Below are 16,096 nucleotides of genomic sequence, written 5' to 3'. Positions count from 1 at the left end.
ATTTTTTTTATTTATATGTTTTCAATAAAAAATGGTTAAATGGCGTTTACCTTATATAATCTTTTTCTAAAAAAAAAAAGAAAAAAAGGTTTCCCTGTCTCAGTTTCGAGAAAATTGCAAGCTTGAGTTATATGCCCTTAGCTTCATTTCGACTTGTTTATAAATATGGCGACTATATTTTTCTCCTGTGTTTTCATACTGTTGATTCACGTATACGATGAAACTTACGGTTTTTAATATTGTTTTTTTCTTTTGTTTGTTTATTTATTAATTATTCATTTTTATTTATTTTTTATTTACTTTATTCTATTTATTTATTCATTTTTGTTTACTTTATTTTATTCATTTATTCATTTTTATTTTTATTTATTCATTTTATTTACTTTATTTTATTTATTTATTCATTTTTGTTTACTTTATTTTATTTAGTCATTTTATTTACTTTATTTTATTTATTTACTCATTTTTATTTGTTTTATTTTATTTATTCATTTTTATTTACTTTATTTAATTTATTTATTAATTTTTATTTATTTTATTTTATTTATTTATTCATTTTTATTTACTTTATTTATTTATTCATTTTTATTTACTTTATTTATTTATTCATTTTTATTTACTTTATTTTATTTATTTATTCATTTTTATTTACTTTATTTTATTTATTTATTCTTTTATTTACTTTATTTTATTTATTTATTCATTTTTATTAACTTTATTCTATTTATTTATTCATTTTTATTTATTTTATTCTATCTGACACTCAATATGGTTTCCGTTCTGCTAGATCTACAGCAGATGTGCTTACAGTTATATCTCATAGGATTAGCAAATCTCTCGACGGAGGCTACCTTTCTAGGGTAATTGCTTTGACATATCTAAGGCCTTTGATATGGTATGGCATAAAGGTTTACTTCACAAGATCTCTAGCTATGGTATAGCTGGAAATGTCTTCTCAATTATTAAATCATTTCTCTCTGATAGGTTCATAAGAGTAGTAGTTGAGGGGCAAAAATCAGAAGCTCACAGTATTAATGCTGGTGTCCCTCAGGGGTCCATCCTGGGCCCAACTCTTTCCCTGATCTATATTAATGATCTTCCAAATCACATCCTTACGTCATTTGTAGACATTTATGCTGACGACACTACCATCTATAGTAGCACATCTAAGACAGTAAGCAACCAAGTTCTCTCCGATTCTCTCTCCTCTGATCTTGAGCACGTAGTACAATGGGGAAAGGAGTGGCTGGTTACTTTTAATGCATCTAAAACCAAGCTTCTATCTTTACATCATCAACATTCTGATCCACATCTGGCATCAATTGAAATGAATGGCTCTCGTCTTCAGGAGGCCTCATGTTTTGACAAGCTTCTAGGCTTGACCATTACTCCTGATCTTAAATGGAACACGTACATCAAATCTGTTGCCAAGGCCGCTGGAAAAATGGTGGGATCTTTTTATCAATCCAGTAGATATCTCACTGCTGATGCAATTCTCTATCTATATAAGATCCAGGTACGTCCAAGGATGAAATACTATTGCCACATCTGGGCAGGAGCTGCTAGAAAGGATTTGTCCTGTCTTGATAGAGTTCAAAATAGACTTCGTATCCTCGTAGGAGATGTCCTTTTCTCTTCCCTGCAACCTCTATCTCACAGAAGAGATGTTGCAAGTTTGTCTCTGCTTTATCGTTATTTTCATGGAAAGTGTTCGACTGAGCTTCAGTCTATGGTCCCTCCTTGCCAAACTTTCACAAGAAACACCCGTCTAGCTGAAAACACTATCAATAATTCCCCCTACTTTTTATCTGTGCCTAAACCTAAACGTAGATTCCATGAAAAAAGCGTCTTTCTTAGAACTGCACGCCTGTGGAATTGTCTTCAGTTTTCCTGCTTTCCGGCTGACTTTAATATGGTTGTGTTCAAGTCTAACGTAAATAAGTTCTTGATGAGCCGTTCCATATAAGTTATCAAATTTACCGAATTTTCATTACTAATGATTAATATATTGTCCAATTTCTACTGTACACTCTTTACCCCTTTTCCTCGAGTGGCTTCTTTGCCTTGATAATGTGTGGATGCCTGTGTAAAAAAAATTATTTATTCATTTTTATTGACTTAATTTTATTATTTATTCTTTTATTTACTTTATTTTATTTATTTATTCTTTTATTTGCTTTATTTTATTTATTTATTAATCTTTATTCACTTTATTTTGTTTATTTAGTCATTTTTCTTTACTTTATTCTATTTATTCATTCATTTTTATTTACTTTATTCTATTTATTCATTCATTTTTATTTACTTTATTTTATTTATTTATTCATTTTTATTTACTTTATTTTATTTATTTATTCTTTTATTTACTTTATTCTATTTATTCATTTTTATTTACTTTATTTTATTTATTTATTCATTTTTATTTACTTTATTTTATTTATTTATTCATTTTTATTTAGTTTATTTTATTTATTTATTCTTTTATTTACTTTATTCTATTTATTCATTTTTATTTACTTTATTTTATTTATTTATTCATTTTTATTTACTTTATTTTATTTATTTATTCATTTTTATTTACTTTATTTTATTTATTTATTCATTTTTATTTACTTTATTTTATTTATTTATTCATTTTTATTTACTTTATTTTATTTATTTATTCATTTTTATTTACTTTATTTTATTTATTTATTCATTTTTATTTACTTTATTTTATTTATTTATTCATTTTTATTTACTTTATTTTATTTATTTATTTTTATTTACTTTATTTTATTTATTTATTCATTTTTATTTATTGTATTCTATTTATTTATTCACTTTTATTTACTTTATTTTATTTATTTATTTTTATTTACTTTATTTTATTTATTTATTCATTTTTATTTATTGTATTCTATTTATTTATTCATTTTTATTTACTTTATTTTATTTATTTATTTTTATTTACTTTATTTTATTTATTTATTCATTTTTATTTACTTTATTTTATTTATTTATTTTATTTACTTTATTTTATTTATTTATTCATTTTTATTTACTTTATGCTATTTATTTATTCATTTTTATTCACTTTATTTTATTTATTTATTCATTTTTATTTACTTTATTTTATTTATTTATTTTTATTTACTTTATTTTATTTATTTATTTATTTTTATTTACTTTATTTTATTTATGTATTCATTTTTATTTATTTTATTTTATTTATTGATTCATTTTTATTTACTTTATTTTATTTATTCATTCATTTTTATTCACTTTATTTTATTTATTTATTTGTTTTTATTTACTTTGTTTTATTTATTTATTTATTTTTATTTACTTTATTTTATTTATTTATTCATTTTTATTTACTTTATTTTATTTATTTATTCATTTTTATTTGCTTTATTTATTTATTGATTTGTATTTACTTTATTTTATTTATTTATTCATTTTTATTTACTTTATTTTATTTATTGATTTTTATTTACTTTATTTTATTTATTTATTCATTTTTATTTGCTTTATTTATTTATTCATTTGTATTTGCTTTATTTATTTATTCATTTTTATTTACTTTATTTTATTTATTGATTTTTATTTACTTTATTTTATTTATTTATGCATTTTATTTTTATTTGTTTATTTATTTTATTTATTTATTTTTATTTATTCGTCTATTTTTTAGTAAATTTGTAGATAAAGACTCTCAACTAAATCATTCTCCAATTTCTCAAAAAACAAAAAATCAGATTTTTTTTTTTTTTTAGATGACTACATTTGAGCATTCGGAAAACTTTTAGAATTTAGAGTGAGTGATCAGTTCTACATATAAATTTAACATAAAACGGATTTGTTACTATTTCTCTTGAGTGTACTATTTTCAGTTCAACAAGAACATTTTGAAGCATTTTGTATTATTTAGATTCTTCGAACTACTGTTCTCATTTTAAGTGTTATTCTTACAACATTTTGATCGATGTAGCCTCCAACCTTTTTTTAGGTATATCTTGTCCAACTCAAGGACCCACAGTGCAGTGATTAGTGTACTTGGAAAAATTAGTTGTAAAACTGATATTCTCCTGAAGGTTGAAAGTTCAATTCTCAGTGTGGGCGACCAAAAATACAATAGTGAATTACTTTGGGCTTCTATACAATCATGGTTGACGGAACAAGAGCATGCTACCCCAATGAAGTAAATAAAGGATTCCATTCAAAATTCCGTCCAGATTCCTCAGTTCAACAAGATACATCTGAAGAAGGTTGGAGGTTACATCGACCAAAATGTGAAAATGACACTCAAGATGAGAACAGTAGTCCAAATAATATAAATAACCAATCCTCATCTCAAAAATTCAGAAACGTAATTTTGAAACAATTTAAAAAGAATGTTAAGGAGGAATTGAAGCATCTTATCCCTGCAGCTAGGAGGTGATGGTGGTCTAGTTGTTAACGAGCTGAGTGTCCCAAATTTGAATCCAGTTCATTCCACAAACAATCACTTTCACTTAGGATGTTGGCAACCTTCATGTAGTCCCTCCCATAATTCCCAATACCTTTCTAGAAGGAATTCTGACTGTGAAAATATTAAGTGTTGTGACATTATGTTGAACAAAGATAGCGGTGTAGTTCAGATCAGATCTTTACTGTAATTGGCAGTAACCAAGATGGCGGCCAAGAATCAAATGCAGTCCGTGACGTATTTAGCGGCGAACGGATTGAATCTGGAATTCAACAATTTTTATACTAATTTTGGAAGGTTTTCATTGGTTGTTTAGCACAACAGGTGGTTATAAAAATGATTGGCGAATCCACTGGTCTCATACCCCCAAATAGTAGTCAAAAACAGTTTACAGAAAATATCAGGGAAATCAAGAATAGAATCTTCGGATTCATACAATATGATGATGACCTCGACAGGTGCAACTGTAGAATAGAAAGACATTGGTAGATCTTCGGACCCTATGCCAGTAGGTAGAGATTATGTCAACCAGTCTAAATTTTGATTAAATACATGTAAGAAGAACCTAGCAGCGAATGGAGATGGACCTAGTGCACCTATCATGATTGATGCGAAGGTTTAGAGGTTTGACAAAACATGCTAGGTGTTGATGCTTATATAAGAAATGATCACATGTTCGAGGAAACAGCTGAACCATATGTGTTGACAATGGAGAAATTTAAAAGAAATTTCCTTGAGATCTGTCCATTTTCTCTCAAGAAAGAAGTTTGGGAATTCAAAAAAAAAGTGTCATGGTGAAGTCAAATAGCTGTGCCGTCTTGTGGCCAAAAAAGGAAAGAATCACAGTAAGTGCTGTTTTTTATAATTACAGGCTTATACTCTATTTGCACGAGAACTTGTTTCTGATTGGGCAAACCAGAAACGGAGTTAAATGTTTAGACCAATTAGAGCCCAGCTTGGAAGGCAAGCATTGATTCAAAATATCGTTACTGGCGGCTTCTTGTTGTTGCTACTGCTGCTGCTACTGTGTGTAGTAATGTTGCTACAAATACATGATGGGGTTTGACAAAATAATAGAAAAACATAACAACCTTGAAATGTAACTCCTTTTGGCCTGAATTTCTAATAATGCACTTAAGACTTCACAACACAGTCTAGACATTTCAGTAGTTGATGGACAAGGTTCTACATGGCTTACCATATGCCTACGCATATATTCATGACATCTTAATGGTCAGCAAAAATACCGATACCCAGAAACCACACCTGGAAGAAATGTTTCGCTATCTAACACATTGCAACCTCTGAATCAATCTAGACAAGTACAAAGTTGGTACACAACACATAGATTTTCTGAGACACCACACAAACGCTTATAGAATCATCCCACTACCTAACAAGATAAGAGCCATGCAGAACTTCCCAGTGCCAACATCTGTTAAGCAACTGTATTGCTTCTTGGGATTGGTAAATCTCTGAATACTCAAACCTCCTCAGCCCCTTGATAAATCTCCTCCAGAGTTAAAGCAAAGCAATCACCCTCGAGGACAACAAGGAGGAGGCTTTCGAAACAGCAAAAACCTCCTTAGCAACTCTACTGTAGCAGAAACAAATAGAACTCTTTTCTTGTGCGTCAGAGCCTCCCCTGACTGTGCGATATGGCATATACTGACCAATCAGAGGCATAACACAGGGATCTTCCTTACCCCCTTAAGGAACTATAACTACTTCCGTCCCGGACGAGAAAAACTCTACCCTTTTCCAGCAACACGTCAAAGAGAGCAGACCTGTTTCCTCACACACTCTCTCTCTCTCTGCCTACTCCGGTATCTACAATTCCCACTTGGGATTAATTACTGGGCAAAGGCAGACGAGTTCAATCCTAGCTATATCTAAATGGCATCATGCCCTTGCTTCAATAAACCTTTTCCTTGCAAGTTTTATGAAGTCGTTTGTTCGTTTATTCAGTAGCGTGTGTTGAAATATTTATTTTATTAGGGAGTGCCTGAAAAGCATTAACTCAACTCCCTAAACTACCATCTGAGCAAAAACATCTGGACTCGGATATATCTTACAACAGATGCCTCAGACACTGGGATGGGAGCTGTTGTAGAACAGGAGTTTGATAACCAATGCAAGCCCATTGCATTCTCCTCCTCTAAACTATCATCAACTCAGTTCAGATACAGCACATTTTTTAAAGAACTCTTAGCCATATATCTTGCTATAAAACATTTCTGGCACCTTCTGGAAGGCCGAAATTTCATGATTTTAACCAGCCACAAATCTTTGACAACTTTCCTATTAAGCAATTCGGACAAATATACATCAGATAACAATGTCATGCCTCTTCTGTGTTGATCTCGGAAAGAAGCAGCCATATCGGGGTAAATTCATTGCTACCTTCAAACTGTCATCCCATTCATCATTAATCACAATCTTCTTTGTATTCTTTGAAAAAGTCTGTAAGTCAAGTCGAACGAACGTAGCATTGGATATATATCTTTGCTTTTCTGTGGCCTCTTTCCAATTTAATATTAATATTCTCCAATTGCATGAAAAACAAAAACGTCAGTTCTAAAAAAAAACATAGCCATAATCCCTTAACCCTATCACTAACCCTTAGTAAGAGTGGCAAAAGCTCCCCTCTAAAAAGAATAAACTCCCATAATCATATCACTAATCCTAAGTTTGGATGAGAACAGTCTCCTCCCCAAAAACATATCCTTTAACCCTAAGTCCGGCTGGCAACAGCTTCTCTACTAAAAAATGAATAAACATCCTTTTACACAGTCTCTAATCCTAAGTTGGGATGATAAAAAACAAGAACTGTAAGATATTTTATCTTACCGTTTTTTGCTGCTCCTTAAGTAGCAAAACAAAATAATTAACAACAATTAATTTTGAATACTTTCTGTTACTACTACATTAATAATAAATAGCAGGAAATTCCACAAGATGAGAAATATCAACAAATATTCATTTATTTATTGTAGACTATTATCCTCATCTTTTTTAGTTGCTGTTTCATGACATTTCGGCCAACTATTCCTCTGGCTTTCGTCAGGTGGTAACCACGATAGTATGGGAACTCCAAATTTCCTAACTGCATCCCCAGCAATTACTGCCTTCCATAGTTGTCATCTCAACACGTTTTTGGCCAAGCCTCTGGCTGGCTTTGGGTAGGATTGAAACCGCTATCTTCCATGGCGCAGTGGACAGAGACATTAAATCAATATATAATACTCATCTCAATAATGAATTCCAATTAAATAACAAAGGCCTACCTTTAAAATTCAATACAAATTTTATTGATCCTTGCTTAAAATAAGGAATGCTCATTTTTTGCCTCTGAACAGAGCTGTTATCAACCTCTTAAGGTATTAGTCTTTATTTCTTCAACAGGAACTGGAAGCAGGTTCATTCTGTCTTCGAAGATAGGTGTTCGCAGTCATAGAAGGGGTCGACAAGATGGCTTTATGATGTAAAGGATCCAATATTTGTACTGTCAGCATAGTGCACAAGTCCATGATCAATGTTCATGTTAATTCGGTAATTATACCAACAAAATCTCTTAGTGGACTTAATGAAGATGTGCCTTTATTTAAGCATGAAATAAATGATTCCAGCCTATAACAGACTCTTAGTAATGAGACTAATTATTTAGGCATAAGATAAACTGTCTCAAAGAGATGAAAGTCGGAGGTTCCATGCCTCCTGCGGGGGTTGAGTTTCAGTTTGGCTGCTTTAGGTGATTGGAACAAATTCCCTGTGTCCTTCCAGGTCAAGTTAATAGCTGAAACTGAAAAGCAAACACACAAAATACAAAAAGACTGTGGAAGTGCAACACTTCGCAGAAAATAAAATCGGCCACTCTGATTGGCCCAAAACAATACAATGGGAGGCTTGATTTAATTATCAGATTCCTGACAGAACGTGATTACACTTAAGATTTTACTGAAACAGTTATATATCATTTAGCGCTATCTCGTCAGAAAGTGAGTGATCATTAGGGCTAGGACAACAACATATTCTTTTCATCGTTTTGACTTTCGAGTGTGTATCCTTTGAGATCTTTTATGCTTTAATAGAGAATGATGTGGTTCTCGGTTGATTAACTGTGTCTAACTTTGTCGGATATATACTCGAGAGTCAAAACAATGAAAAGAATATGCTGTTGCCATAGCCCTAGTGATCACATATGCTAAATTTATATGAAAAATTGATCCCCACTCTAAATTTTTAAATAATTGTTTTTCATGCTTTTTTGTCCCCCAAGCTTTTCAGGGCGTTCATACGTAATTGCCTAAAAAGTAGAATCTTTTTTCTTAAGTGTGGGACGTAATTGAGGGTCTTTTTTTTTTTTTTTTTTTTTTTTGCTAAATCAAATTTTAAGTCGAAATGAATTGTTTGAGAGGAATAATTCGGAAACTCTTTCCATTCTAAATAATTTAGGTGGCTGAAATAGGAATCAACCAATACCAGTTTGTTGTTGCGCCAAAATACAATTTTGGCGCTCTGCCAAAGGTCAAACATAACAAATCTAAAATTAGAATTATTTACATGTTTTAGCAGGGAGCGTTGCCAGGAAGCATCAGTTACTACAAAGTTCTCTCCCTTTATTTAGTAGGCGCTTTTGAATATATTACAATTCAGCAGTTTTAAAAGTCTTATTTACCAACACGCGAAAACATGTGCTTGTACGGTGGGCGCAATCGAAGTGCTAATTTAAAAGGAAAAGGGTTATGTATACAATTAACGAAAACTAATTTTATAACAGGACGGTATATAAGTTGGCATAATTAGAAGGTTGTTCGCTCTGCTTTCATCGTTACAACAGACGCGAGATTTATTTTGGTTCTCGCATCCCGAGTGATGCACTGATGCAATGATGCATGCGTGAGATGAAGGATGTGGAATCCCCGGCTCCGGCTCCTCCTTCTCCTTCTCCTCAGACAGAGGGACACTCGGAACGTGTAAAACAAATAGCCATGTTCGAACCCGTCGGCTTTGCCTGATGAAACCATCCAGGGACACGGACGATCACGGGCAATAAACACATCCTGCTCCTGGAAAGGACAGGGGAACAAGGCCTGGGAGGATAACCGATGGTCTCCTGGGCGCGAACTGAAGATTTTAAAGATGGGGATCAGGCTTGAAAGAATGAAATGATTTGAGGGTTGACGGTAGCTGCGTGGTTAATGACACGGACTGAAAGGAATGGGTGTACCGAGTTCAAATCCAGTTCATTCTAGTGAAACACTTTTATCAAAACCTACACCTGACCTCCTAGAAAAGAGGTAAATATAATAATTGCCGTTAGTTTTCAGTTGTATCAGACTTATTGCCCAGATCTAGTTGAACAATAAATAAATAAATAATAGTAATAATAAACTATTTAAAACCACAACAAAAGATAGAAGAATTGTTAAAGTGTAATTTAACCGATTATAAATCAAGGTAATTATAATTATATTATTGACAAAAAATAATAGTTACTGGAGCAAGTGTGTGTATATATATATATATATATATATATATATATATATATATATATATATATATATATATATATATAAAAACTATTTAAAACCGCAACAAAAAGGGGAATTGCGCTAAATTAAACTGTAATTTAACAGATTAAAAAAAAAGTGGAACAATTTTATTTAGAGCATTGACAATTTTCCCCAATTAATTAACCATAAGAAAACGTAACCGCAATATTGAATTGACCTGACCAGAAGAAAAAGAAAAAAAAGAAAGAAAAAGTGCTTTGTCAAGAACGAAGGGTCGCTTTTCAGTTTTCACATAAGAGAGGAGGTGAGAATGCTCTTATATAAACCGACGGGTCGATTATAAAGAAACCAGTTTACTTAACAGCCGTTATTCGACACTGGTCCGTTGCATCTTTTCAAAATTGGCAAAACTATGGCCCATCCGAATATTATAGTGCGTCCTGCTACAGAAGAAGACTGCCCGCAAATTTGGCGTTTGCTTAAGGTAAGAAACTTTCTCCGGTTTAACAACAGGTGCGTGATTGACACTTATTACATCTCGCAAAAAGTATTTACATGTATATATATATATAAATATTGTTGGAAACTAGTAATTTATAAATCGCGCTGTCTTTTACTTAGAAAAACTGGAACAAATCAAGGGAAATCATTTCGCAAATCGTGCACTTTTATTTTTTCTTAAACAACACTCAATTCTAAGATGCGTCATTTTAATCTGCGCGATTAGAGATTTTTTTAAAAAAATGCGGTTTTTAACTTAAGTGCGACAGACTAACGAAAATGCTATTTCAAACAACAAACCTGCGGAAATACTATTTGGAAACTTAAGCATAACAGACGAACGAAAATGCTATTTCCAACTTAAGCACGACAAACCAACGAACGGTCAGTATGTCGATACTTGTAAATCTAATGAATTAATAGCCAGAGGAGTTCAGTATTTTGACATAGTCTCCAGTCAGTCCCAGAAATAGTTGAAGCCGTTTTTTAAAAATATGAAATGAGTTAAGTAAGGGTTAGTGTTAAAAAAAAGTTTAATCTTTAAAACACACACACACACACACACACACACACACACACACACACACAGAGGAAAAGGAGGAAGCTTTCAAATCATAAATTGGTTCAGCCATTTCAGGGATTGATTCAGGATTTCTCGTTAAACTACTGAAATCCTCTGGATATTTATCCTTTATAAGTACCGGGATCTTTGAGCATTTTGCAGTAAAGACAACAAAACGAAAAAGTGGTCCAAAACAAATACATAACAAATAAATGTTACCAAAGGCAAGATAAGTTACCCTTCTACCTACCTAGGTAAGTTGTTTGTGCTTTAACTTATTTTAAAGCGTTTGTTTACCTTTGAAACAAAAGTAATGTCAAATCTTAAGTTAAAACAGGAAAAAAATGGCTGACATTAGGCAGCCATCTGGGGAATCTCAATAATCGCTCAAAAATCGAAAATTAAACAAAATACTGATAGAACATTACATTTTCGCACAATTAGTGACCTTTAATGGGCGGGTTTCTACTAGTATTTTGTTTAGTTTTGTATTTTTGAGCGATTATCGAGATTCCCTTGATGATTGTCTAATGTCAGTCATTTTTTGATCCCCCGACAAAAGGAGGGTGGACCTGTAAATTCACTCTTGTCCGTTCGGCCGTTCGTCTGTCCGCACTTTTCTCAATAAGTATGTGTTGCAATTTTTGGAAATTTTGCACAAACATTAAATATGATATGACTAAAAAAGTAAGAGTAAAAGTTTTCATTTTTGGGACTATTTTACCATATTTGTCCCAAATTTTCTGTGTATGTCTATATTTAAATATGTTGAGGCCTTGGAAACTTTTGGGGCTAAATTTGGGGCAAGGGCAAATGATGGACTTTGTCATTTCTTTTTTTTTTTTTTTTTTTTTTGCATGGTGCAGAACTCAAATTTACATATGTTAAGGCCTAAAACTGCACCGTTTGTTCATGTTCACCAGGATTTGACGTCCCCTGGGGACTTTTGGAGATAAATGGGGAGGGGGAGGACAAATGCTGAACTTAGTCATTTTTTTTTATGCCTCGTTCAGTGGGAACCATGCATGTTTCACTCGTTATTGCTCTAATTACTGTTTGTGGAGTAGGGGATAAAGTACTTGGTAAAATTCAGTTGTAAAGTTACACTCTTTTGGAGGTTACATTGAGGTAATTGCCAAGGCTGCTGCAAGAAAGATGGGCTCACTCTACCATGCTATCCTGTATCTCTACAAAGCCAATATTCACCCATGCATGGAATATTGTTGCCACATCTGGGCTGGTGCATCTGCTACAAGTCTCTTGCTCCTAGATAGGGTTCAAAAAAGAGTCGCCAATCTAATAGGTCCTGCACTATCAGCCAAACGCCAGCCTCTGTCCCATCACCAAAATGTTGAATCCCTGTGTCTGTTTTACAAATACTTTAATGGTAAGTGCTCGGACAAACTCCAAGCACTCAACAAATACTCCTGCAAAATCCCACCCTCTAAACTCTAGAGACCCCTCGATGATGTAAGCCTTCTACTCAAATAGCTTCACCCCTCAAACTGCTAGTCCTTGGAATTCCCTCCCATCCAAAACATTCCAACAAAAACCTAACAGCCAGCCATTGTTCTCCCCATGATGTGCTGCTGCTGCCATCGTGCACAGAAATCACTTTTTCCATAGCTACCAACATAATAGATGCACTGAGACTAAAGCTGCTTTCAGGACTGCCAGCAACCACTGTAAAAGAGTAATAAAAAATGCAAGAGAGCTCTATGCTCAGTCTGTTAAATTCAAAGTAGCTGAGCAGCGGCTTGGTTCCCACCAATTTTGGCAAACAGCAAACAGAATCCTGAATAGAAGCGTGTGTTCTATCCCAACCATCATTAATGGACCTGAGGTCATCTCGTCAGCATCAAACAAGGCCAAACTATTTGCCAAGAACTTTGCAACTAATTCTACCCAATGCAACCAAGGCTATCAACTCCCTGTATTTTCTCCTATAACAGACATGTTATGCAACATACAAATATCTGTGCGTGAGGTCGCCAAGTTAATCAAGAACCTTGATTCCAGTAAAGCAACTGGCCCTGATTGCATTCCAATTATAGTGTTGAAAAAGCTTCAACTAGAACTTGCCCCCATACTTACAAAACCTGTTTAAGCGTTGTCTTAAGGAGAAGTGCTTCCCAACACCCTGGAAAACCTCATCAGTATGCCCTGTATTTAAGAATTCAGGTGATAGGTCATCTCCCTCTCAGTACAAACCAATAAGTCCCCTGTGTGTTATGAGTAAGTTGCTGGAATCCTAATTAAATAAAGAAGTAGTCAACCACCACACCAGAAATAACCTTCTTAGTGACATGCAATATGGTTTCCGTTCTGCTAGATCTACAACAGACGTGCTAACGGTTATATTTCATAGGATTAGTGAATCTCTTGACAAAGGCTTCCTTTCTAGAGCAATTGCTCTTGACATATCAAAGGCCTTCGATAAGGTATGGCATAAGGCCTAGTCACAAGATTTCCAGCTATGGTATAACGGGAAATGTTTTCTCAATTATTAAATCATTTCTCTCTGATAGGCTCATAAGAGTAATGGCTAATGGGCAGCAATCAGAAGCCCACAGTATTAATGCTGGAGTCCCTCAGGGGTCCATTCTGGGCCCAACTCTCTTCCTGATCTACATCAATGATCTCCCAAAACACATACTTAAATCATTCAATGACATCTATGCTGATGACACGACCATCTATGGCAACACATCTAAGGCCGTACATTACAAAGTTCTCTCTGATTCTCTCTCCTCTGATCTTGAACACATGGTACAATGAGGGAAGAGGTGGCTGGTTACTTTTAATGCATCTAAAACCAAGCTCCTATCTTTACATAATCAATGCTCTGATCCCCATCTGGGATCAATTGAAATGGATGGCTCTGGTCTTGGGAAGGCTTCATGTTTTGACAAGCTTCTGGGATTGACCTTTACTCTTGATCTGAAATGGAACACATACATCAAGTCTGTTGCCAAGATCACTGGAAAAATGGTGGGCTCCAGTAGATATCTCACTGCTGATTCAATTCTCTATCTATTATAAAAGCCAAGTACATCCAAGGATGGAGCACTGCTGCCACATCTGGGCAGGAGCTGCTAAAAACAGCCTATCCTGCCTTGACAGAGTACAAAATAGACTTCATAGCTTAGTGGGGGGGTTCCCTTTTCTCTTCCTTGCAACCTTTCTCCCACAGAAGAGATGTTGCGAGCCTGTCTTTGTTTTATCGTTATTTCCATGGCAAGTGTTTGCCTGAGCTTCAATCTCTGCCCCCCCCTCGACAATCCTTCATGAAAAACACCCATCTAGCTGAAACCACTGTCAATAATTTCCCCCACTCTTTATCTGTGCCTAAATCAAAACGTAGATTCCATGAACAAAGTTTCTTTCTTAGAAGTGCACATCTGTGGAACTCTCTTCCGTTTGCCTGCCCCCCCCCTGACTACAACTTGGATGTCTTCAAGTCCAACATAAACAAATTCCTGATAAACCACCCCCTTAAGTAAGATACTTTATGAAATCTCCAATACTAATGATTACTACGATATTATACCATTGACTACTGTACATGCAATAACCCTTATCCCTGAGTGGCTTCCGGGTCTTGATAAGTGGTGACTACCATGTAAAAAAAAAAAAAGAAAAAAAGGCCCCTGCTTACCTGACTGTACTCACATGCAGAATCTCAAGTGTGTCTTGTTTGGGGTGAAAAACAAAAACAGTAACAAAATAAATAAAAATTTATATGCTTGCATGCATTTGACAGCTTTAAGAAATTGATTTTCAAACTAACCTATCTCTGGCCAGGTCTTTATTGATCCCTCTTTCTCTCAGGTCCATTTTTATCATCCCCTTCCATGGTTTAGCCTTAAATCTGAACCTGCTGCTTGCTGGTTTTTCTAGTTCATAGACACAACAATGCTTTGTCTCTGGTTAGATTTTGCTCTCAACTCGTGTGAACAATAATTGTGATATTTTTTCGGTACACTCCATTCACATTAAATCCTTTGTCGAGCCTCGGCACATTGTCACACACTGATCACTGTGGACATCCTAACCCTAACCCAATCTACATCATGTCATGTGCCTCAACCACGTCTATTTGTAAATCAAAATGTTAACTGTGGATTCACGACTACAAATTGCGAGCTGATTAGAAAGTGGACCTTGTGTTCACTCCCAGCAACCTCTGAACTTTCATTTTCCTTATTTTGTCCTTTAGTCCTCATATTTCAGGAGCAATATTTCTGACAAAGGAGGAAAAATCGCTGTTTTCTGAATCAGAATCTATCCAACATTTAGTGTTGGGTAGTTTTTTTTTTTTGTTTTTTTTTACCTTGAAGCAGCATTTTTACTTTTTAGTTCCTTACATCAAATGGTTACAGGCCTTGTCTGGAGCGATTTCCATATATTAAAAAAAAAAAGGCTACTAGTTATGAATGCCATTTCTTTCATCGATGTGAACCAATGGTTCATTAACTGTAGTTCACGAGATGCTTCCTCAGGTGTATTGAGCCCTTTACAATTTTTCAGGAAAAGACCAGAATGCATCTGTGGACCATAAAGCTATAGATGATTCTCCTTCTCTAATTGACATGGGAATACGCGTTCTGAAACCTCCTTGCCTGGCTCAGAAGCACCCTAAACCCAATTGATTCAATCATCTGAAAACGGAAATGGGATGATCAAAAATTGTTATAGCTAAATATGGGCTACAAAACACTCCTATTATCTGTGAATGTGGAGAGGAAGACTATACAAAGTAGTATTACCGTGTTTGCCTTCTGCTGCTCAACCAGAGCAACTTGAAAGATAAAAATAAAAGTAAGCTCCCGGAACAACATATTACAGGAACTGATCAACTCCAAGTTGGAAGCCACAGCACATGTTAAGATGTTACTAGCTTGAACCTATGCTATTCTATTGAATAGTATGTTGTCCTGTTTGGAAGAGAGATCAACGTATGACACAAAAAACTAAACTCAGTAATCACCTGCATGCAAACCCTGCAAAAACTCAAAAGTCAGCTTGTTTCATCTAAAGAACAGAAGGCCAACCGACCCCCAAATA

The 16,096-nt window shown here is 33.9% G+C and overlaps 1 protein-coding gene across 1 annotated transcript in view; it reads left to right on the top strand.

The window, feature by feature from the left end:
• The first annotated feature begins 10,043 nt into the window (after positions 1 to 10,043).
• The window catches only part of LOC145246647 (thialysine N-epsilon-acetyltransferase-like), a 56,930-nt gene continuing 50,877 nt past the window's right edge, over positions 10,044 to 16,096 (top strand). The window contains exon 1 of the mRNA XM_080108350.1: positions 10,044 to 10,450. Within this exon, the coding sequence (XP_079964476.1) occupies positions 10,379 to 10,450 (72 nt within the window). The 5' untranslated portion in view covers positions 10,044 to 10,378. The remainder of the gene's footprint in view (positions 10,451 to 16,096) is intronic.

The sequence above is a fragment of the Euprymna scolopes genome, chromosome 24 (assembly GCF_053919585.1).
Source record: "Euprymna scolopes isolate OS-2025 chromosome 24, ASM5391958v1, whole genome shotgun sequence".
Lineage (NCBI taxonomy): Eukaryota > Metazoa > Mollusca > Cephalopoda > Sepiida > Sepiolidae > Euprymna > Euprymna scolopes.
The sequence above is the reverse complement of the archived record's forward strand: the minus strand, read 5'-3'. Positions and strand labels throughout refer to the sequence as shown.